The sequence below is a fragment of the Artemia franciscana genome, chromosome 7, assembly GCF_032884065.1.
Source record: "Artemia franciscana chromosome 7, ASM3288406v1, whole genome shotgun sequence".
NCBI lineage: Eukaryota > Metazoa > Arthropoda > Branchiopoda > Anostraca > Artemiidae > Artemia > Artemia franciscana.
In genome coordinates this window covers 20,030,523-20,055,983 of record NC_088869.1, presented here as the reverse complement: position 1 = coordinate 20,055,983, position 25,461 = coordinate 20,030,523, and the positions used below count along the sequence as shown (strand labels likewise).

At 34.8% G+C, this 25,461-nt stretch overlaps 1 protein-coding gene across 2 annotated transcripts in view; it reads right to left on the bottom strand.

The window, feature by feature from the left end:
* Nucleotides 1–25,461, bottom strand: part of LOC136028960 (homeobox protein homothorax-like) — a 199,741-nt gene that overhangs the window by 102,385 nt on the left and 71,895 nt on the right. For both annotated transcript variants that reach the window (XM_065706955.1, XM_065706956.1), the window contains exons 7-8: nucleotides 22,558–22,687; nucleotides 7,728–7,802 (exon numbers count right to left, since the gene is read on the bottom strand). In XM_065706955.1, the coding sequence (XP_065563027.1) occupies nucleotides 7,728–7,802; nucleotides 22,558–22,687 (205 nt within the window). The remainder of the gene's footprint in view (nucleotides 1–7,727; nucleotides 7,803–22,557; nucleotides 22,688–25,461) is intronic.

The window sequence follows — 25,461 nt, the reverse complement described above, 5'->3', positions numbered from 1 at the left end:
ATATATATATATATATATATATATATATATATATATATATATATATATATATATATATATATATATATATATATATATATATATATATATATATATATATATATATATATATATATATATATATATATATATATATATATATATATATGCACGTATATAGAAGAAACCCGGAAAATGTGCTGAAAAACAACTAAAATTATTACTTTCCCCAAAATATAAAATCAAAGTTTTGGGAAGAATATCCCAACGTAGGTTGCTGTATTATACACGTAGACGCACCTAGGGGCTGTTTATCCGATATCTCATTACATTTTCCATAGTTTCACATAATGCGAGTTTTACCTGCCGTAGTTACAAATCCACCTCCCCCCGTAAATAAAATATGTGCGCATACTGTCATTAAAGACACTTTGACACTTTCTGCTGTTAATGCTCCGAAATCATAAGTTTAAAATTATCCACTAGTAAGTCTCACCTACAGGGAGTTCTATAAACAAAACATCATTAGCAAGAAAACGACAAAATAAAGAGCCTTGTTTCCCAATATTGTTTGAAAATCGTGGCGATGATTGAGCATTCGACACCTCTAGGCTCATATCCTGTTTATAGCATGCATTCCACCATCTGTTCCTCTTAACTCACGAGCAGATTTATGTTGAATTGGTTGGTTATTTGCATCAAACCCACTTAAAAGTATTTATAATATAATAATAATTATCATGTATAAAAACTACAATAAGTAATACTTTGACAGGCCTTATAATTACTCGTCTTGGATTGATTACTTGATAAATCAACATTTTCTTCCTTTGAAAATAAAGACCTTCGCTTCATAGGGAAGAATGCACCAGTGACATAAAGTTTTTGATGTAATGTTTTTCACTATTAAAGTATTACTAATAAAATATTTCACTATTAAAGTATAAGGGGATCTAATGGCTTTTTCCAGAGGACACATTTTTTGTGTGTGAGGGAGGAGAGGGTCTGGTACAACTTGCTGGGCCAACCTGAAACAGTTGCTCCGAACTTGTTTTCAGAAAGGGGGCAAAGTAAAAGTAAAAAAAAAGGTGAATTAAATGACACGTGTAGGAAATTACGGGGGAAATTAAACGGCTTGGAATTTCGAAAGATAATGGCCCCATATCACACTTCCTGCCTATACGTCTGTTTAGTATATCCGGGTTTGCATATTAAAATCCTTTCCAAAATTCTCGGGTGGGGGGGGGAATTCAGACAGTACTTCATGGTTTTTCATGTTCTTGTGCATAGGCCTACATATGTTAATTTGGATTAAAACCAATTTCCGTTTTCTAAGGCTACCAAACTTAATATCAACAAATTCAATTTTTCTATATTAAATGCTCCTAAGACTGCTTTTGGTGGATCCTTTCGTTGCCAGTAAAGAAAGCTTTTGGAAAACAGCTCAAATTCTACATGAGTTTATTTGATCTCTATGATTTGGCCACGACCTTTCTTTAATGAGTTCATGAGAGTTTTTGTTTTTTTATTAGACAATGTCACTTGCCATCTGTCATAAAAACTAACCGACTTCCTTCAAGTAACAACATTTAAAATTGGAGTAAAAAATGCGGAGTTGTTTTGGACTTTACGAGTAAGAAAAGAGTTGATAATATACCCTTAGGACTCCGCTTTTGGCTTAGCCGAACTCTGAAATGTAATCATGAAGCTCAAGAGATAATAGCTGTAATTTGATGTTGAGACACAGGTCCACTATAAAGCCTCGTCGGTGAATTAATGTCGGCCAAGTTATTATCGCACACGTATCATGATGCATAAAGGTTAAAACAAAATAATCAGTTTCGCTCAACTATTTAAATGTATTTAAAACTAAAGAATCATCAAGGCCTTATTCAGAGAAGGGGTTAAGCGTTTGAGTCATTCCCCCGAAATGTTTGTCCGACTTGTAAAAACGTAATAAAAATGCGTAAAATACGTTTTCGATGTTTTATATCCCCCCCCAAAAAAAAAACATGGATATGGCCGAGGATTCATGAAAAAAATTATAAGAGATTTCCTTATTTGGTTCTTGAATTTTCAAATATAAATAATGGAAAGAAGGCGGCCTTGGAAATTTTTTTTGAAAAGTTGGACTTTCATCCCACTCATTCAAACAAACTAAGTGACAAACTAACTGTTACTAACAAGTCATTGCAGCACTGCAACCGCCTGAGACAAACGCAGCTACGCATGCCCCTCCTCCACCTTAATCTATTCAAAGTCTCTATCCTTACGGCCTTCAGAGAAGTTCCAGTTTCCCTTAAATCCTTCTTTGGGATCACCTCCCATCCCATTCGGGGACGACCTGCTTTTCGTTTGGCCATAGGTGGTTGGTCAAAAACAACGATCTTTGGCAATCCGTCATCCTTCATCCGAAGAACTTGTCCTAGCCATTTCAACCTTTATCTCATTATAGCCCTAGAAAGAGGTAGACAATTCCTCTGGAAAAAGCCTAACTAACCATCCTTCGTCTTTCAGAACGTCCACGTTTCAGAACCATACTTAACCACTGTCGCCACTGTTTTACTGACAGAAATAGTTAGAAATTGGAACAGTTGATACCGAAATTGTTTTTTATCCCTTTTTTGAAATGTTACAGGTAAGGAGGAGGTGGCTCCCACCTAAAATTAGTTCACAGGAATCTCGAGCAGGGATGTTTGAGAAGCACTAGAAAAACCAAAAATTCAAAATCAAAAATATAATTTTTAAAGCACCAGACTCCCCTTTTGCTCCAAGAAAACAAACCCTAGTGTACACTCTTTTGTGAACACTGGAAAAAATACATTTCATTCCTGTTCCCCCAACACAAAATTTAAAGTCCCCTTACCACCTCTATACTAAAAAGTTTTTTGAGTTTCAACTTGATTCCCTGAAAAATAGTAAACCTACTAGTTCTGCATATATAATTCATTTCCATTTAAATTAAACCTAATGACTGTGCGCAGAATGAGAAATACTTGCTTGGCTTCAGGCTTCAAGTACCTTTTGTATTAGGTCATACCATTGTTTTCACAGCTGAAGATTAGCGATTGGCCAGAAGTTACGTGCACTCATCAATTATATAGGTATATATATATATATATATATATATATATATATATATATATATATATATATATATATATATATATATATATATGTATGTATATAAGGTAAAGGATACGACATTAGACTTTACAGTCCCTACTCGCGGTGCTGATTTCCGTTTCTTGGCCCTTCAGCCAGGAAGTGCAATGGGGGGTTGGGGGCCAGCCATCCTGTGCTTTCGCACACCCTTCCTGTTTACCTTCCCCAGATTTCTCCAGGTACCCATTTAGAGCTGGGTCGACTCTAGCTAAGCTTACAGAGTCATGCCACTGATCCCCGTCCCAAACTGAAGAATTGGATACACTGGGGTTCGAACCCCATTGTGCATTTCAGACAGTCTTTCATACAATATTTTGATGAAAAACTTGGACAGTATTAATAGCGCTCGACTTATAGTATTCACCAGGTATCAATTATAAACTAAGCACAGAGCAAAGATATAACAAATATTTTTCGTGTAATTAAGTTGGCATAATGCAAAAATTACAACAAACGTAAAATTTTTGCAAGACAAATAAAGAAAAAGGAAAATATCACTCTTGTTTCGACTGCAGTTACGAGAAAGAACCATGCGTGAACATACACAACTCTGATGGTCTTCTTATATTGAATAAAGGTAAATAGTAAACCAAATCATTTTAAAGCGTAATACTTTTTCTTACAATCATTCACTTTGAATACCCATGTCGAATGAGGTACTCATCGTACAAGGGGGCTCCGAACCCCCTTTTTTCTCAGATTTATGGAGCCCACACATCACGAAAAGTGCGAAAAAGTGTCCCGGCTGACTGAACTGAGTGTTCTACTATTGAAAACCACAGCAATAAATTGAGAGGGATCCTTAGTGGGTGGTCTAGAGAATCGGACAACCGAGCCATATTGCACGTTTCATTAGCATACGGACAAATGAACGATGTTTTATGGACGCACCATACACGTCAAATGGACATTAATTTGCGTCACAGTTGAAAGCAACATTGCACAGAGATTATGCGAGCTTTTAAAGCGCTTCAATTTTTGAGGAGTGGGGAAGTTTGGGTGAATAAGACAAATGGCTCGCTCTGATTTATCTGTGAGAGGAAACATCTAGGAAGAACACTAGCAAATATACTAAGTCCGGATTTAGCAAATCTTCTTGTAAACCTTTACCTAAGGAGCTTTTCCATCAGAGCCATCTGTCAACTCCTCCAAGGAAATGTAAAAAAAAAATAATATATATATACAAAACCTACTGAAGAATAGTGGGATTTTAGAAGCCAATTATGTGGCTTGTACCACGAAGTGTGCTATGAAAAAAGCACCACAGTTTAAAACCGAAAAAAACTTATAGAACAAAATATTGCACAATTTTATTTGTATCAAATTAATCAAATAATTCATAATTAATCCTTTACCTTCAAAGACAATTTGCTTTAAATTAATATTCTAGAATATTATTTCGTTCTAGAATAGGTTTCGTACACAGGAATTAAAATTCCCGAACTTCCAACAAGGGGTCATCCAAAAGCGGTGTTAATCCACTGAAATTCAGGGGGGAGGGCAAAATGAATTTTTAAATGTCTGAAAGGGTTCAAATTTGTCACTTATTTCAGTTTTTTCAAGAAGCAAAAAAAAACACATTTCACAGCACAAATACCCCAAAAGAGAAAATTCCGAGGGAGGGGGCTAGAATATAAGGGGTACCTCCCCTATCCACCATACTGTCATCCAATCTTTTGGTTCAGGCACGTTGTTTCCTCTATGCAAAATATGTCAGTGCTTGTGAACGAACACATGTTTCCTCAGAAAATAATATATTTTATAAAAATTTACATGGAACGTTGTATATTTTATAAACATATATTTTTAAAATATTTTATATTTTATAAACGTTATTTTATAAACATTTACATGTTCCATTACATGGAACATGGAAATATGTCAGTGTTTGGAAACACTATAATTTATAAACATTTTACATGGAACGTTTTTTTTTTCTTCCTTTTCTAAATCAAGCCCCATTCAATTACCTTATAAATAATATTTTTCTTTGAATTACATTAATGATGCATATTTTTCTTTTTAGATTAGTCACATATTTTCCTTTTAGTAATCTCACGCAAATATTCAGAATGTATTGAAAAAAAGTTAAGATGAATTCAAAATTTTCAACGTGTCATCGTTGGATTCTTGTCAATTTCATTTTGATGCAATTGAACCGAATTTCCAATTGTTAAATTAAATCAAGAAGAATATGGGCGCTTCCACTTGTAATACTTAGAAATTTGCGCTGTCACCGTTCGGCAACTTAAAAAGAAATGGTCATAATAGATGATGATCACAGAAAACTGCATAAAAAAAACTTAGTTGAAAAGCTTTCCCAGAAGCAAAGGTACATAAATTTGAGTGTATGGGCGATTGGGGGGGGGGGGAACAGTTACGTAGGCAGGATTTTTTATGGGGGGGATATATTTGATAATCTGAATAGGAAGCACCAACAAATTCGTAAAGTTAAAATTTCGGAAGGGGGATGAGCCCAGACCCTCCTGTGTATGTACTTGGGGAGGAATGGTACAAAAAGATGAAAACGTAAAAAACCGGCACATTATATGAAAACTGATTTTTTTTTTCAACCCAAGGCTGTTCCAGAAGTAAATGGACAAACATTTATTATGAAGGGAGTGCAGCAGGTACGTAAGTAGGAGTATTTTTAGGGAAGAGGTAAATAGAACCGGAAATTCTATTTGATAATCTGAATAAAAAGCGCCCAGGAAAAAATTTGGAAAGTTAAAATTTTGCAAGGGGGTCAGCCCCCGACCCCTCCTGTGTACCTGCTTGGGGAGAAGTGGTACAAAAGAAAAAAAACATAAAACACAGGCACATTATATGGAAGTTAAAGGAAACTGAAAAAAAATTCAGCCAGCCTAAGGCTCTTCCAGAAGCAAATATACATGATTTTATTAAGAAGGCGGTGGAGCAGGTACGCATGTATGAGTTCTTTAAGGGGAGGCAAGTAAAAAAAGGCAATTCTATTTCATATTCTGAATAAGAAGCGCCCAGAAATTCAGAAAGTTACAATTTCGGAAGGGGGTCCGGCCCAAGCATGTCCCATTTACGTACTTTCCCTCGCGTAGTGATTTAAACCTGTAATATTTTATATTTTATTATGTTAAGTAAAAAGTTATGTTAAATAAAGGCAAGTACTTGGAGGGGTGGAGACGCACAGATAAAACAAGTAGCAAATAGGTCCATTATATGGAAATGAAAAAATTCATGTTTCCAGATTTTTAGGATGATATCGACCTGTAATATTCTGGAAATATAGAGATTTTCGGAGATAGGCCTCAGGATGAATTAATGCAAATTCAGCAAAGAGAACGAATGTCTTGTGCCCCTTTTCCGAAAAAACAAATTCCACGAATATGCACGGGCCCTTCTCCACGAAACAGTGTTTTATCCATGCTCAATAATCAATCAATTTGCTTATTCCGATATTTAAGATGTGATAGGTATTGTCAAACCATTTCGGGGGATGAGTATGGGTCCAACTATGAAAATAATCTTATAGCCCTATAATTATATGCAATTTCTCACATTTCAGGGGGGCTTAAACGTAGTAAACTCTCCCTGTACGATGCGTAGATCTCAAGCTATCGCCAATGTCCTTTCAAATGTTTGTTTTATATACCGCGTAACATAATATAACTTATTTTTTTAACCCACTTCGGAGCATGATATTCAATAAAAGAGTAAGCTATCCGTTGATTTTCTTAGGCAGTCAAGATTGATTTAACATTCTATCATAACTTATTGAATTCTGGAAAGTTTTGAGTGGCAAAAAAACTTAAAATATTTATTCAAGGAGGAAAGGGGAAATCAATTTCCTATAAGGACGTCCTAAAGTTGTCCTTCATTTTTTGTTCATTTGCTTCTGTGACGTATTGGGCCAATTATATTATCCATTGAAGAAATGTAGTTTCTAGAGAGGTATACAACCACGCTCTTTTGAGATCTGATTGGTCCTTTGGTGTTAAATTTTAATCCTATAAAACAATGAAAAGGTCTGAACCACGAGATCTGTTTACAAGTAGTCCCGCTGTTTCTCTGTGGTTTAATCTTAAATAGTGAGAGCTACATTTTAGGGTCCATTCTAATTAGGAGCTTAATTATTCATTTACCAATTATATTGAAATGGAGCTACCAAGTTTCTGCAGATACTTTAATGAAGCCGCGCCCGATTTAATAGTGTCCAAAACTAATGTCGTAAATTCAAGTACGCATGCGCCTCAGCCCATGTAAAATTTAAGTCTTACGTATTAAAAGCCCTGTTACATGTATGGAAAATTTACAGTTAAATACAACACACGCTGAGCATCCAAGCTTATTGAGTTAATAGCAGACACTTTTAATGACGCATATTAAAGTTTATGATGGAATTCATGTATATTCTGCTTAATGCGGTGCCTCATCTAGCTTGGTCTATAATTAAATGTTAAAAGGATATAAGACAAGGAATGCCACTACAAACAGGACGGCCAATTCTGTACTTACGCTATAAAAGGAAACTTATTTTTTTATTACTGATAATAAAGTTTTCGATAAAGAGTTTGCTTTCGTTAATTGCTATATAAATTGTGTCTTACCTGGGTTTTGGCCTTCTAAGAACCTGTCCATCATATAACTGTGTCCATTTGTTCTACCAGCTACTCGACTTTTGACTGAAAAATGAATAAGATGGGGTAAGATTTTTTTGCATCAGAATAGATTGGGATGGAGGAGGATCGTGCGTAGCTCTGCTGGTCTCAGGGAACTTAGTGCTGCAGTGAGTTGTTAGTAGTAGTAGTACTGTAGGAAAATCAGCTAATTAGTTTCTCTAACAGCCGCGTACTCCAGAATTTTCTTGAGGTTAGAGTCACATTTTGGGGAGAGAGAAGCCTAATTCGTTAAACCATCAAAAATAGGCAAGAAATATGAAAAACATAGAAGTATCAGAATAAATCGTGGAAATTGTGGAATTTCAGGGGAGTAGGCCCCCTGAACCATGCATATCTAAACTCTATTTCGTGCTATTCCTTCTATTAGAAATGCCGACTTCCGTAAAAATCGTAGTTTTAAGTTTTGGTCAAAGTGGGTTCTAAGCTAAAAATGTATTATTTTTTTTTGTTGAACATTAGGGATTACCGATCCTTGATGAGCCACGTAGACAAAAAATATTCATGTTTAAAAGCGCTTATCATTAAATTAAATGGCTTAAAATTTAACCAAATAAAAGTATAAATTAATTATTTGGCAAACAAATTGTTTCGACGTTCTTAAGAGAGTTTTCTTATAACAACATTTCAGCACATATTTCGGCACATTTCGGCACATATGCGTAGAACGAGTGTTCTACGCAAACAGTGCTACTGAGACTACCTCAATAATATAAGCAATCTCTACGGCCCTATGGGGCATTGAAATTTCGATTTAATCACAGACATTCCAAATCAGACCTGATGGAGGGAGAAAACCCCCTAAAATTCTTCTCATTATTCAGATACTTCAATCTTGGCTTAGTTTCCACTTATAATTAAGAGTAGTTAAAAGAAATAAGAGCATATGGTAAAAATTTTCACAAGCTATGCACACACTACACGATAAATATTCTTGCAAATAAAAGGGAGAAAAAAAAAGTGTTTCTCTTAAAAGTTACGAGCAATCAACATTTCTGGTCCAGTCATTCAACTAAATAATTACAGCCAGATGCTCCGACTCAAAAGGCTGCAGGATGCGAATCAGAACAAAAACACTTAATGAGACATAACAAAACCGCAAAATAGCATTGTCGAACGCCTTTTAAACAGTAACCTCGACTATAACTGGAAGCATTATTAGCCTGCATGTCACTGACGACGAGGTGAAGACTAAAAGTTGTACTTTACAGCTCTACATCACGCAAAATTTTTGCACAGCAAATCTTTGCTATCGTCCACGACAAAGCTGCTTGTCATGAAACAACAAGTACGACAAATCGAATTTTCAGAGGCCAATTTAATCGTGTCCGTAAGAAAAATGGCGGAACGCTAGCGTTTCGTCGTCAATAACGACGAGGAGAAGACTAAAAGTTGTAGTTTACAGTTCTACATCACGGAAAATTTTTGCACAGCAAATTTTTGCTATCGTCCACGAGAAAGCGAAGTACGACGAACCGAACTTTCAGAGGTCAATTTAATCAAGTCCGTAAGAAAAATAGGGTGGAACTTGAAGATTTTTATTGAATATAGTACACAAGACCAAGGTCGTATCGAGGATTTTTGTTGGGCTGGGTGTTTCTTTCGGGGGAGGTGGATTGCTCAACAAATTTTAAATATTACCTTGTTTCTGTAGCTATGAAACAGGTTTTCTGAGATGTAGCCTAAGCGTAATTCTTGAATGTGTTTCCAATAAACGACAAGTACCATGTTTGTCAGTTATCGGAAACACACCCAAAACGTGTAGTTAGGTTAACCCTAATAATACAAAAAAATATGTTGATAAAATAATACCTCAGAAACAAATTATGAAACCTAACATTTTTTTTTTTTAGAACTTGTTTCCTCCTTTCGAAAATAAATTCGGCGTACAGGTCACTTCTTGAGATTTTACGGATCATGTATGGATCTGTCCTAAACCCAAGCAGCTGGGACAGGGCACCTATTGGTTCCTCTGAGGGAGGAGGGGCATGACCAAATTACAACTTAAAAGATTCAACAGGACTTATTTTGTCCACAAGAATTACAGACAAGATCATTAATAGTAAAGAAAATATTTTATTAGTCACTTTAATTCTTTTGAAGCTTATTTGAGAAAAGGCAAACTCTTTCTAAGGAACAAAAAAGATAATACAAAGCCATTAATCAAAGTCAACCTGACAAACCATACAGATTTAACTGACAAAATAAAAACATGAAAAGCGTCCACAGTATTAAACAGGTTTTGGCAGCCAAAACTTATGATCCAACACCGAGAAACGATTATATCAACCCTATTAAACGTTTCGGCCATTCATTGCCAATGGATAGTTTCTTTTAGATATGTCATGGTTAGCCTTATCAGTTACCTGAGTTATAGCGGAACATTTTTTTCTCAAACAAAACAGAACTTCAACGTCCAGAAAGCCATCGAATTGAATTCTTTTCATCGAAGCTAAAAAGATATAAATCTGTCGCTTTTTGAATACGCTGTGTTTGAAGCTTTTCAAATGTTTTCAGGTCATTATTTCATTATTTTCAGGTTCACTATTCAGGTCATTATTGTTGAAGCATTTGAAAATATTTTTAGAATTTTCTCACTGTGGCTACTGACGAATTTAAACCATGGACGGCATTTATTCCGAGAAGGAGGGGGCAAGTTCAAAAACAAAAAAGAAGCAGGCAAAATATGTCTAAATAATATTTTTTGGAACACTTTAATATCTTGAAATTTCCTGTAGCTCCGGTCTGAATCCCCATCCTTAAGCCTACTTAATGAAAAGGTGCAAAGACACAGGGTCCCTTCCTGATTTTCAAACAAAATACTAGGCCATCTTTGAAAAAAAAAACCTGATGAGAAACAAGGATCTCAACGGTCCAAAAATTTATCTGTTAAAAAAATCCCCCCCCCCTTAAAGAAGCTTCTGTATACATATCCGATCCTTGTCCTGGATTCTTTGTGAAATAACAGCAGAAGGGTCAGTGGAGAAAAAAAAAAAAAAAGAACGAGTTTGGTTATATTCCCTTCATTCTGAGAAAGCCTAGGCCCTTCGGAAAAATCACATTTCTTTCCACGGATCTGACAAAACTTCGTAAGTAACTTCGAACGTGTCTTGCGGTAGAACTGAGCTTTTCAAACCTCAGACTTCCAAGAGACATTCTAGTTCCACCAATGTCTTGACTATTTGTATCTCCCCACGGACAAATCCCCTCGAACAAGGTTACATTTGGTACAGATTTTTTTTACAGCGATTTCAAAATCTAAAGTAGAGCTAGACCTTTTTTGTTCAAAAACATCGACATCCGTTGTCAGGAACAATTATCAAAAGGTGACAAACACTTCTCTCTGTCAAAGCTTTATTGTACAACTTGGTGGATACTTCCTAAGTGACAGAACTCTTCTGAAGACCTGTTTATATACTTTGAAGAAGATAAATTATGTACACTAAGATTTGTTCTATTGACAGGGGCAACATCAAGCGGACAATCTTACACTCTATAAAAACAATTAAGATATCCATTTAAAAAGAAAAATATGTTTGGGATCAGCGCATAATTTCGTCAAAATCTCGGAGGCGGGGGGAGGGGAGATTGGAGCCATTTTTTCCAAATCAGGTGAAAATGACATTGAAAACTGAAAAATGAGCCATATAGTGTCATAAAGGGATATACCTAGGGAAACCGACCGGTTTCTATGGATGCTTGAATTATGCAGGCTTATCTTAGTTTTGAAGAGATTTTTGAAAAAAAAACAGGTTTCAGCTGGGGGGACAAACTGGTGTCGAGAAGGGTGAGTCGAGGTCTGGGAGGGGCAGTGGCCCGCCTTCCCCACTGCAAATTACACCCCTGTTTGGGAACTTTTTACGTATGCCTGGGTGATCACAAGGGGATGGGAGGCACTTGCCCTCCACACCTGCCTTGATGAATATAAGTTTAAAAATACTAAATTTGAGGAAAAAGGTATATCGAAAAATTTTTCACAGAAATAAGACAATCCTGACAAAATAAAAAAAGAAAAATTGTGAGCTTTCACCAGCTTTAATTTATTTTTTCAGGATTGCCATTAGATTAAAAAAATAATTATCAGTAGAATGCTTCGAGTTAACTAAATGTCAAGCGATGTATACCTTCTCATTATTACTTGAAAATACTGTAGCGTTTCAAACAAAAAATACACAGATTCCGCAAAACAAATGCATAAACTGTTCCAGCTTCGACAAAGGCTTTAAAAATATCAATGGATCAGCCAGGGCTCAATCGGTTCTAGGCGAACCGTTCTCAATATCATTATTTTCCATTGGTTTTGATAGATCTTTATTAATAAACATAATTTATCGTTTCAAATAATATATTTATATCCTTTAACCGCCATCCACTTCGGAAATTCCTACATATACCCTTTCATAAAAAGGTCCGGCATTCGTCCCTCCTGGTTCAATTGTAATGTACCCATCCCGTTTTGCACAATCAGGCACATACTCAGAAGGGGTCGAGAGAATGCCCCGCTCATCAAAATATCAATATTTTCTCGACTGGTACGTACGTGTTATAGTGACCACACTTTGTTCTTAATTTGTAGTGAAACCGGTTTTCTGTTTCCACTCGGAGATAATCAGCTTAGCCTGAGCGAGATAAACAGTAACTGCAGGTATATTTTAATTAAATATTTAATATATAGAGGTGGTTGGGTATTTTAATATAATTCATTCTTGGTGGCCTGCTTTCCATAATTCTCTGTTTTAGTTTCCATAGTTTTCTTACTAAAGTACTATATTTTCATCATATTTTGGTATATTTTATTAGGATTAACCTAACTTCATTTCTTTAGTGTGGTCGCTATAACACATAGGTAGCCTATCTCCCGACTTACTCTATAATTTATTGCATAATCCATTTGATTTGTCTATCTTTTTTTAACTCGGGCCCACACTGAAATGAATGCCCTTACACGTAAATATGTCTGATATAAAGTTTAGGCCCACTCTAAGGTTTCTATTGCGTCTACCTTGAATTGTAGGCACGCTTCAAGGTCAATTTGGAGGTTTATTATTTATTATAAATGTGAAAAAAGAATAATTTAGATTCCTCTATAACTGATCAAGTATTAAAACATGATGTAAGGCCCATATAAGCTTTATGAAATATGAACCTCGGGCGAGTGTGGTTTTTAGTCGGCATAAGACAGATTGCTTGTTATTTGATATACTTTATGAGAAAACAAGGTTTCAACAAAGGAGCATCTGTTGACCCGCTTAGAAAAAAAAATCGAATTTCATTTTGAGCTTTTCAAAAACATTCCAAACTTTTTTGCAATAAATATAACGCCCACAATAAATCAAGGAATGTTGGAAACTTGAGTGCTCAAATTCTTACACGACAAAAAAGTGTATGCGGTCTCAAGTCACAATCGCAAAAAAACGAATGAATTCTTACCGTGGTAAGTAGATGCAGCAATTTACACGTAACAAGCATAGAAACGAATTAATTCGATTAATGTGCTTAAACCTGATAGATTGTGAATGTTCAACCCCTTTTTTTCGTTGTATTTAGTGGAGAATGAAGCCTAGTAAAATATATGTCACATATAAAAACAGAGAAAACATGCAAACGAAAACACTAACGAAGAGTGTTTTCCATTGACGCAAATTTGGGTTATAGATTCACCAAAATCTTCAAAATTAAGAGAAAATTTTCCCACAAATTCCCAGATTTGTCATACATTTTTTTCTAACTCTCCCCACTGAAAATTATGGGCCGCAAAATTTTTTTACGTGTGCGACTGGTTCTCTGTAATAGATTTCAATAAATTACAATACTTTTATAGTTATAGTTTTTTTATGTACACGTGTTTATTTTATATGGTATAATACATTTAGTTATTTGGGAGGCTTGTAAAGGCAGAGCAAGCATGCACAACTTTTGGTAAAGAGGGAAGAACAAGAGGTTTACAATGTTTCTTATCAAATAGTAATGATTTTGTTTGCTATTTTTTGTAAAGGTTATGACTTCTTATATAATTCCTACCATCTATGGGTGGGGAAGAATTATGTCCCCCATTGGGATTACCAGAGCAATGTCCAACGACAAGGGTTGTAACATGACGATAATGTGAACGCTAGGACGTTTCTGATGCCTTTTACATAAGCTATCACCGATAACAGACCCACTTGAACCTTAAGTTAACGTGTTTTTTTTTTTTTTTTTTTTTTTTTGTTCTTGGGCAAAATATAGGTACTGTACATTTTTGAAGCTCTGTGACCTCAACGTTACAATTTCAGACGACTTATTAACTACCATTCGGTAGCTGCGATTCAGTTTTATCCATTAACTGAATTTTAAGTTTATTTCGCTATTTTCTCAGAATGAAAGATACGCTAAAAATTGGATAAAAGTCGCTGAAAATAGAACCTTTTTTCAATTTTTAAGCATGTTTGGAAAAATTTTTAAGAAAAAATAGAGGCAATATCATAATTTTGGCTCGATGAATGGATACGATACGATGCTTTATTAAAAAAAACAATTTAACTCTTTACATTACAGATCTACTGCACCGATGGAAAAACATACGCTTTTGTTGGCGTGCAGTTATTGCAATATCCATTTTCTAAACACACCAAAAAATAAATTATTAAATAGCTAACAAAAAACGAAAAAAAAAACATACCAAAAAAGGAAAAAAGATCAATATCCTCCTTCACAATATCGGTCTAAAACTAATGAAACCAATGATAAAAGTATCTTGTCCTTTCGATACAAGTTACAGCTGTAGGTTTTATCGCAAAATCGCATGTTTCAAAGAGAACAAAAAACTTAACAAACAATTTTTCAGCTTAACTTAACAAACTTAACAAAGAATAATTAAATTTACACGTCGTGCGAAAAATGAACAAGTAAAATTGTGCATCTAAGTTAAAGTTTTTTTGTCATCATCTTTGTTTATTTTTATGTGACTAAATTACCGACGAAATGATTTAAAAATTGAGAATATTGATAGTAGTTTATAATGCAATAGCTTTTGTTAATCCTACATTTCAGCATCCAAAAATATTGCCAAAATTCTGCTTCATTTGAAAAATCGATCGTTGAAAATTGAATTTTAAAAAAGAGAACCGTCTGTGAGACCGTTGTTTTATTTTGATAGACAGACGTACGTAATAGATGACGCGTAACTTAACAAAACTTAACTAAGAATTTTCATTTAAGAAACTTGAAGAATCAAAAATTTTCAACACTTTTTAAATTTAAATCCACAATAGTGGCAAACCTTAATAAAAAGAATTCCCAAGAATACTTTGCAACAAGTTAAGAACTCATTCATAATCTAAACCCCCTATTTCCTAATCATTGACAAAGAAACAAGAGAGACTCGGCTCCCTTTGTTATTCAAAATAACCCTAATTTGATGAGACACCAGAATCCCTGTCCTATGCAGGATGGATCCCTTTTATTCCCTCAGAGAACTGGACAGCCTCCTGACGGATGGCACTTGGTCATGCTGATTGCCAAGCCTTCTGCAGAAATTGGAAGGAAGGCCAAGCCAACGTCCTTTTATATAACTGGAACCTCACGAATATTTCATCCTCAAATTTGGACATCTGGATAAAATTGAACTTTTGACGATCGATTTGTGAAAATAAAACAGAATTTTGGCAATATTTTTGGGTGCTGAAATGGAGGACTAACAAAAGCTATTGCATTATGAACTACTATCAATCTTAAATGCAACTCCAGTGAGGCAGTCTAGTTTTAAATATGATAACTTCATAATTTTGTTATAAGGAAGACCATTCAAACGTTTGCATTTTTTTTTCATGGCTTAAATTCAGCTGGAAGAAAATATATAAGTACGGTTTTAGTTTTACAGTTTAATTTTATCGACGCTATTCATTGAGTCAATTAGTTTTTCTCTTTATTTGTTTTATATCTTACGTTGCTGGTGACGGCTGTTGCATAGCCGAAATATTCGCTTATGTTGTATTCACTGTGCTATTCACGATCTTCTCTTGTTTTGTATGATGAAAGGGTAGTGTGGTCTCCGTCTGTATTCAAGTTGAAAAATAACGATTAGCTTTGCTAATTTTGATGTACAATCATATTTTGTTTTCTAAAAAAATAATTGTTCTAGAAGCTCAATAAATTCACCAGGAAATTCCTTTTTTAATGCAGTCCTTCGAAATTAAGTTTCTTGGATGATTATCTTGGACGGTGACATTATATAAAAAAAGACTGGTCTTGACAAATCAGAAAAAAAAAAAAAAAAAAAAACAGTTCAAGCAAAGACATTGTGAAGCTGAAATGGCAAGGACTTATTCACAGGGAATTTCTTATAAACAGAATCGCTCCCGTTTCTGCAAGTTCAGTGAAGCAATGAAGCGAGTAATATGTGCCAGGCCATATGTCTGTACAGTGGCGCGCATCCGTCACGCCAACCTAAAACCGCTCTAATTTTGCTTTTTTTTCTAAAGGACCCACATGGGCGCCAGTCCAGACAAGGATTGTCATTTGATATTCTCAAACATGAGGGTTGCTCTGGAATTTACAAAGACATACCAATTTTCGAACATTTTTAAAAATAGTTTTTGTTGGAAAAACAGTAAATGAAATATACAAGTAGATTATAAGAAATTAAAGATATTCTTTTCAGTGCTACTGACTTAGTTCAGTAGTTCTCGTTTTGGTCTTTTTATACAAAATTATTTTATATTGGTAGGAAAAGGATTGTTTCTTTTCTTTCTTTTTCTGCATGCTCTGTTTTACATGTTTTGTCCATCTATCTCTTTTAACTATTTTTGTGTTTCAGGTTAGACTATTTATTTTAATAAAATATGATTTTATTTATTTTAATAAAACCTGATTCTTCATTTTGATAAAATATTTGTTTTTTACTTTTTCTCTGCTCGTAAAGTCGGCCATTTTTCTTTTCTTTCTTACTTTGGTCTGTGATCGTATCCAAAAACTGTATTGTCTATGTAGTTATTGCCTCATTTTTTGTCCCGTCAGGCCAACTCCTTTATTTTCAATTTTCTGGAAACGAAGGATTTAAAAAAAACCTATTTACTTTTCTTAGGTCTTCTGTGTGAGGGTTCATAACAGACGCTAAAATATTCATCAAAATTGATTATATCATCCAAATAATATCCCACCATAAACCATTAAGAGCCACTTGATATTGCATGTTCTGACAGTTTGGAGCCTTACCAATGTACAGACTCCAACTTGTAGGGATTCGACCAGATGATGTCAAGAGCACTTGGGATTGAATCAATTCGAGAAGCGTCAAATGAAATGTTGACATGACAGCGTTTAAATGGAAAATTATTTTTCGTTTTTTTTTTGGCAGAATTAAAAAATTAGCCTCAATAGGACACTTTTTTTATGAAACAGTCATGTAAAATACTTAATGTCACATTGTTTCTATTATGTGACATCAAAATAAGAAACTTTTTGAATCGAGCTATCAGATAACTATTGGACAAGCACTCTAGATAAAAAAAGAGCCAAAATAATTGCAGAGAAAATGAAATGTTGACATGACAGCGTTTCAATCGAAAATTATTTTCATTTTTTGGCAGAATTAAAAATTAGCTTCGATGGGAATTTTTTTTTTATGAAAAAGTCAGGTAAAATACTTAATGTCACATTTTTTCTATTATGTGACATCAAAATAAGAAACTTTTTGAATCGAGCTATTGGACAAACACTATTGGACATAGATAACTATTGGACAAGCACTCTATATAAAAAAAGACAAACAATTCCAGTAATTGATTTGGATTAGGGACAGTTCTTGACGATAAAGATCCTTGCGTGGGCCGTGCAGCGTGTTACTATAACCGGGTTATCCGTCTGGGTCCCGTATTACAAAGCTAAGGTTAAACCTACTGCACCACCACAGGATTGTTTGGCAGTAATGTTGTAGAGTAGTAATCTAGATGATTATTTGAAATTATTTAGTGTCTAGCGTGATAGAGTTTCAACAGAAAATTTTCCTTATTTTTTCGTAGCACAATGAAACATTTTTTTTCTTAGCTTCAAAGAAACATGTTTTCTTCTTTCTTTAGGATAAAAATTTCTTACAAGTGAATGAAACGAGACTAGAAGACTGGTTTGATGTTAATATTTGATATTTATGCCTGATTGTTGCCTTTGATTGTAGCATTTATTAGTTTTATTTATTCTATTGTTTTTGTTCTTTGTAGTGTTAGTTAGTAGACATTTAGCAGTGAAATACTTGTAAAGGATTAATCATTTAATAAAATCATCATCATCATCATGGCGGCACTTACTACCATTTAGATCTGAAGGCATTGTCCCCCTTCCCCTGTGGGGCAAGCAAGAGCTAAGCACAGCATTAAAACATATTTTGTCTTAATACGCTTTTTTCATTTCAAATCATCTCAATTCTTTTAATAAATCAAAGTTTCATCTATATAGTGGTGTTAACCTTTATTCGCATCAAAAACTAGACGGGAGCCCGTAACGCCATCATCTGCTCTATTTATATTCTAGTTTATGTTTTAAATATAGCTTTAAAAAATAAGTGATTAAGGTTTCTTTTCAAATCGAACTTTGTTTAAATTGCACTTCTTAAAACAGAGAATGATTATACATCCAGCCAACGACTTGGCAAACTGACCTTTAGAGAAAACACTTAATAGTTATGTCCGGCTTCTCAGTCGGTGGTCATCCGTCAAGGGGGAGCCCACAGTCCCTTTCAGTTCATTTTTCCAAGGCTGTTAAATCATTAGAAACAGATCTAGTAGAGAAACTGGTTTCAAATTACAAGAAGAAGAGGGCCTTCTACTCTGCCATTCCGGCATGTGATTGAAGTCATATGTCTAAGTCGACTCGATAAGAAGACAGCATATGGCAATCTTATGTTTTTCTTTCACTGGGAAACTGTCACCACACCGTTGGGTTTGACTTTTCATGAATTTACATCAACATTCGGATTTATTCACAAATTTCTCTAATTCTTATCAAATAGAGAGGGGTATTTTTGCCATTAATGATTTAAATTGTCACTGGCACGTGAAGATTGCAGCTTTCCAAAAATGAAATACAGGGACTCGGGTGAACACATATAATTATTATTCAGGAAGGCGGGAGGGGGTTGGTCCTTTTAGTAGTGCATTTAACAATCCGTTTTAGAAAAGAGGATCGAAATACATGTACATCTGGAATATGGACAAAAATGCTAACAGCTAGTGAATATACCCGACGAATAACTCCATCAAAATCTTAAGATTTTCGTTATTCTCGCATAATTTTATTTTGCAATGAACATTCACTTCGCCAGTTTTTTTAACATTTTTTAACATGCAGACCCTTAGTAATTTCCGTATAAACCACCAAAGTTTTTTTTTCGTACAAAAATACCCGCTCCCCCGATAAACCCATTATGGGAACAGATATCGGACCAATCAGGGTTAATGAAAAAAACATGGATTAAAAAAATATAGTTGATTTTTTTAATTTAGTCTTATCTTCTCACCATACTCACACCTTCGGTGAAATTAATAAGGCTTAATTATAAAAGAACGCAAAAAGGCCTTTGAGCAATAGCAATTCCAGGATTTAGGTTTGGGGGTGGGGGTACGAAAAAACACTGCTAAACACATAAAAATTTGTTTATATGTATTTTTTTTTTATTTTTTAAGAGTCGAACGAAAATTTCAGGGAGGAGGGTTCAAACCCAGTACCCCTTCCTTTCTGACACGACCTTGCCATTGAGATTCATGAAATCCACCGTTCAAAAAACATTCACATTTTTGCTAAAATGAAAGTGATAAATCCTTTCCCTTTTTTATTTAATGTATCTTGTTTCAACATTTGCAAATATGCAATTCTAGGAAGAATCAAATGGTCCCAAATAGGCAATGAAGACGGTCTGACGACCTCAAGTTCTTACTCTTGAGAGGGGAAATGGTACATTTGCGAACAGAGAGGTTTTCCAACATCCTTTTGCCCAACAAGTGTTCTCCCGACAATGGGCTTCTGGGATCACTTCATTACTATTGGTATTGAGTGGGTCTGATGCCAAATATATTAAAACAATAAAATCGACATCGTTAAATGCTGCGAAAAATGATATTAATCTAGCATTTGCTAGATTTTAGAGGTGGGATCTGATTCATAAAAAGCATTTTAGGTCAGAATATCAGAAGTATTACTTCATTTAACTCATTTTTTATTTACAAAATTTTAGTTGAAGAATTCCCAAGACTATGGAATCTCTCAGAGAGATTCTCCTATCCTTCCCTTGCGACTCGTACAAACACTTTATTAATATACACAATACTTATATTTGTTTCATACAAGCATATTTCTTTCTTTTTTTATGTACTCGGCGAAATCCTATACATCGTATCCAGAATTTTTTTTTTTGGAGGGGGTGGTACAAAAGGATTTTTCGGGGGTTATAAAAAAAACTTTAAAAAACGCATACAAATGTATTTATATTCTTTCTTGTTACGGTTTTACAAGTTGGACAAACAGTTCAGGGTGGAGGGGGTTCAAAAATCCTAGCCCCCTGGATATGGCCTTGTATACGTCTGAAACAATTTAAGTTTTTATGGTAAAGAGAGAACTAACAACTAAGGATTTCTCTGGGGGAACAAAGACATCAAAATTGCTGTTTGTGCATCATTTTTTTTTTTACTTTCTACAAAAAAATTTACGAATTATTTAGACTATATAGACATGTAGTCCAGGGATGGGAATAAGGGGCTTCAGGGTCCACCTCCCCTCAAATCCTAAATTTTCTTGAATTTCTGGGCATTTCTTATTCAATTTATCAAATAAGCTATGTTTTTGTGTTGTTGCCCCCTCCCCAAATTTTTGTTGCCCCCTCAGATTTTTATGTGTAGCTACTTCTCATATCCCACACCTCGTTCATTCCAAGAGTATCTGGGGAAAGTATCCTCGTACAAGGCTTCAGGCGAAAATTGAAATGAAATCAAGCAATTGAATTATAATATTTTCCCTTCGCGGCACAAACCATTAAAGGCAAATAGTTTTAAAAACTACAAAGTTAAAACATTTCGATTTTCTGATTAAAGTATTCATTATTTCTCCTATCGGCTTCGAACGTGCAATCATGGAAACTGGAATCCAAAAATATTCTGACTTGGAGGGGAAAGTCGAAACACGATGAAAAGATTTGGAAGTAATCAAATTAAGTAACCAGCACTGTTGCAACTAAATCTAATAGTGCCGAGATAAGTGTTCCTGATGGGAAGTAAATCATGTAAACGAAATTTTCAACTCTCCCTTATCGGAAATAATGTAAATCCAATTTTAGACTGCACATTTGAGTGACACATTTCCCTGTAGCGTTTTAACGAATCAAATTTCAACAGCGCTTAACCAATTTTCGTAAAAGATTTGATTTTTCCGCTCCGGTACTGAAGTGTTCTCAGGAAGTGAGGAATTTTGACCAGCTTCTAATTATGGAAATTAAACTATAGCCACTTACTTCGATTAAAAGGTATTGTATTGACTGGGAGGTACTGCTCTTAAAGTTTAGGATAGATAGACTTTTAGTACTTATCGGTTATCTAGTAAACACTCGGGAAGTGAAGTTCGATTAATGCCAGTGAAATCAAACAAAATAGGATGAAAATGTAATCGTTTAGTAACAAATTATGGATATATATTTACAGATTAGGGGGAGGGGGTAAAGCATAGCATATGTTATATTCGTGACCTAACCTAACTAAACCAAAATACTAACTAAATACTTAATTAAGATATAGCTACAAGTTATTTTCCAGCCAAGCCAAAGCTAATAGTGTGGTATAAAGAGGTTGCTTGACCAGTTTCTTGTGCCATGTTCGCATCATCCGTGATCGGAATTCTACAGTGTTTATTATATAGCCGACAAGTATTAGACTTTGTTAAGGGGACAACAGAAAACTATAAGAGATAGTACTTGTTAAATATCCCGACCCCACTCAAGAATTTTTATCTGTAAGATCTGAGAAATACCAGTTTTTCTCTCTATAGTAGGTTGTATTAGCTTAGTCTAATTGAAAAAACTGCGATGTAGGTATATTCTTACTAAAAATTTAACATATAGAGATAGTTAGGTTAGGTATTTAACATAATACGTTCTGTACGGCCTTCTTTCGATAGTTTCCTTTTGTTGCTCCATAATTTTGTTTCTAAAGTATTATATTTTAGTAATATATTGGTATATTTCATTAGGATTAACCTAACTTCATTTCTTGGGTAGAGTCGGGATATTGAATAAGTACATAAGAGATTATTGATTCGGGGGATGACTATAAGATTTTAGAAGATTATCAGCCCTTGAATACTGGAGGATGCAAGGAGGCTGGGGGACCATGGGCTCCTCCCAAGATTTTTCTGACACCCTCTTATCCTATTTTGTTTTTGTTTTTTACTCTTTTCTCAAGAATAAATTTGTCAATTATCGGCACCATTATCACATTGATCCCCCTACCCAAGATTTTGTTCATTGACACCCTTGTCACATTGGGCCTCTCCTAAGATTTTACTCTAGATATACCCGTGCCCATGGATCCCCTCCCTTGCACGTATACTTGGTTGGTGAAACACGATATTATGTCTCTTTTCGTAGTGAACATAAATGCATCGAGGTTCAACCTAAAGGGGGATCTTGTTAAATACTCGCATAGCTATCTCAAAATATATTATTTAAATTATTTTAAATTATATATTTTATTAAATTGAATACTTGTATGCAGGCTACTTAGATAAATTGTATTTAAAATCTTACCTGCATCGCTGTTAACATCTAAACTTTGCTGTGACTGAGGTGCATTGTTTAAAGGTCCGGGAGTCCCTGATCCAGGGGACCTTGACTCGTCATGACCAGGGGCATAAGATAATGACGAGGAAGGTGGACGCTAAAAATATATAGATTCATGTTAGATTAACAGAATATAGATTAATATTAGGTTAACAGAAAAGGTTTGCAGGAAAACAAACACAAATAATAACACATTTATTTATGCCTATAAATATAGTTTCCCTTAAATCTACGGCAAGATCAAATTTCTAATATGATAAATTCTTTTTTGACCAACTGTCAAATTTGAATCGATTCGATATTAAACTTCAAGCAAATTCTGATCTAATAGGGAATCCGTTCTCTAATTTATCTATATTTCATGAAGAACAAAGCAAATGAAGTGTTTTAAATTGGTGGGTATAACAATGCTTGCTGACCCTTGGCTGGCACGTAAGCAGCAGGGGCCTCTGCCCCCCCCCGAAATCTCACGTCTTTTTACTTTCTCATAATTAGCCTATCTGATACTTTTCATAGAATAAGGGATTTGAAGGATTTGCCCCCCCCCGAAACAAATTCCTGCGTACTAGCCTAACCCTCGATGTAAATGTTTTCTTCAAAATAGGCAGATATATTAGGGCGTACAGAATTGATAATAATTTTAAATCTTTAATTTTAAAATCGTAATTCGTCAATGCAAAATTTTCATCCTGAAATACTTTCATTTCTCCTAAAAACATGGGGAAATATAAGGGGCATGCAGAACTCAAATTGATTCTGAGATGAAGTCATATATATTCCAGCAAAAATATCACCCTGTTTGCTTCATTTTCTTCTTCAAAATAGGGAAATATTAGGGCATAAAAAAAAATGATTTTGAAATGAAACCAAAAATTTTTCCTTGTAAAATATTTCACGCTGAATTTTCTTCAGTTTCTTCTTCTAAAAAATGAGAAATCTATCAAGTCAGTGATATAGTTAATTCTTGTAAAAACAGCCAAATTCGACTACAATGCTTTCCAAACAGAAGAATAAGAGCAAACCGGGATCAGCATTGTTCGCCCAAACTGTAATGCTCAATTCCCGGTTCCATAAACCTATTCACCTAAGTAACCAGTGCATTCATACAACGCAAGAAGACATTCCACAGAGGTCTTTTGATATCTAATCGCTTGTGTAAAGGGATCAACCTTCGCTCGCAACCTGGACGTTGAACAATGGGAAAAGGTCTTGTAAGATATTGGATTACTGCTTGCAACTATTTGAACAGCTAAGCCTATTGAAAAGTCAAAGCATAAGAAAAAATAAAACACTATTCAATGAAACCACTCTTACCTAATTTGACCATCCTAGATCAGAACATTCATATGCAATGGCAGTAATTGGGAGGGGGAGGAGGCAATAAATCCTAACTAGATTTGGAAAAAAATGTCCTCTTGATATTTTCGTTATAAAATTGACAAAAAGACAAAAGTAACCCCCCCCCAAGAAACGATAAAATCCTCCCCCTAAATTTTCTTGAATTGGCATCCTGTGTTTGAGTGCAGGAAACAACGTTCACAACAAGAATATGAAAACTATCGTCATATAGAATTTAGATTCGCCGTTTCAATTTCTCTTGAAAAGGAAGGGAGGGGAGAAAGCCCGTATCTTGGGAAATTACTAGGTTTGTATAGCATCCTCCCCGAAATATTTCTGTGACACGTAAATTGGCCTTAAAAATGCTGGTAAAAAGACTGTTTCTCTTAAAAAATCAACAAAAAATTCTTCGCCCCTTAAATTGACCTTAAAAATGCAGATAAAAACCCTTACGCCCTCTCAGGAAAAAAATTTTCGTAAACCACTCCCCAGCCCCCGCCGGACAGAAATTATTTTGTAAGCCCTCCTATCCCCCACCAAAACAATCTTATCAAATCTACCCTAACAAAATTCTGGATACAGCCCTGGAGGGGGGAACGAATTTATCTCAGGAGGTCGAAGTTAAACGTGGCAATAAGTGGCGCTGTTTGGGTGTCCTTTTTAAGTGAGGGCCAAGAATTTTCACAGAGGAGCCAGAACTGAAGGGAGATCCATTTTTACCCATAATAGTTTAATTACTCCCCTTTTTAGGATACGTTTTTTCGACATTTTTAACATGAGTACATACGGTGACTAATTGCATCAACTGCTCATGATACATTTGAGAAGTCAAAATTAGGGAAAAAACATTGCATTTAAAAGCTGGAGTTAATTTTGCCCATATATAATTTAGGTGTATAATCCATATAGATATATAGAATATATATACAAATATAAATTTATATAGTATGCAATACTAGTGTGAACTACAATAACTATAGCCTGATATTCTATTTGTAACCCGAAGCAAGATTCGGCCTTAACCACCTGAAACATTAAAATACCTCAAATACCTTGCTTAGCACTATGGGTAAGCTAAAGGTAGATAATGAAAACAAAAGTGATCTCCTTTTTGACGCCTTTAAGTAAATCGGTGGTATAAAGCCTGAATACAATACTGACTTTTTAACAATAGAACGAAAGAAGATGCCAATCCCAAAAATCTTAGTCGCACCCCTGCAAACCGAAGTTTCTGGCACCAACTGCGAACTTGAATACTCTCTGAAAAAGTTATGCGTAATATAATTTGCAAAAATAAAGATTTATCATCTATGGGTTATGGGTAAGCTGAATGTGCATGGAATCTGCAATATCCCTGAACATGATACCTGCTAGGTCTCTTAGAATAAAAAGTATTATTAATATAAAAAGTCTCTTAATATCGGTATGGCCTTTTATTTTACGTACCTAACTTTCTCCATTCCAGAAAGTTATATTTTATACTTACTTTCCATATTTCCTTATCAAAACATTTACATTAGAACTCCGGGTTCC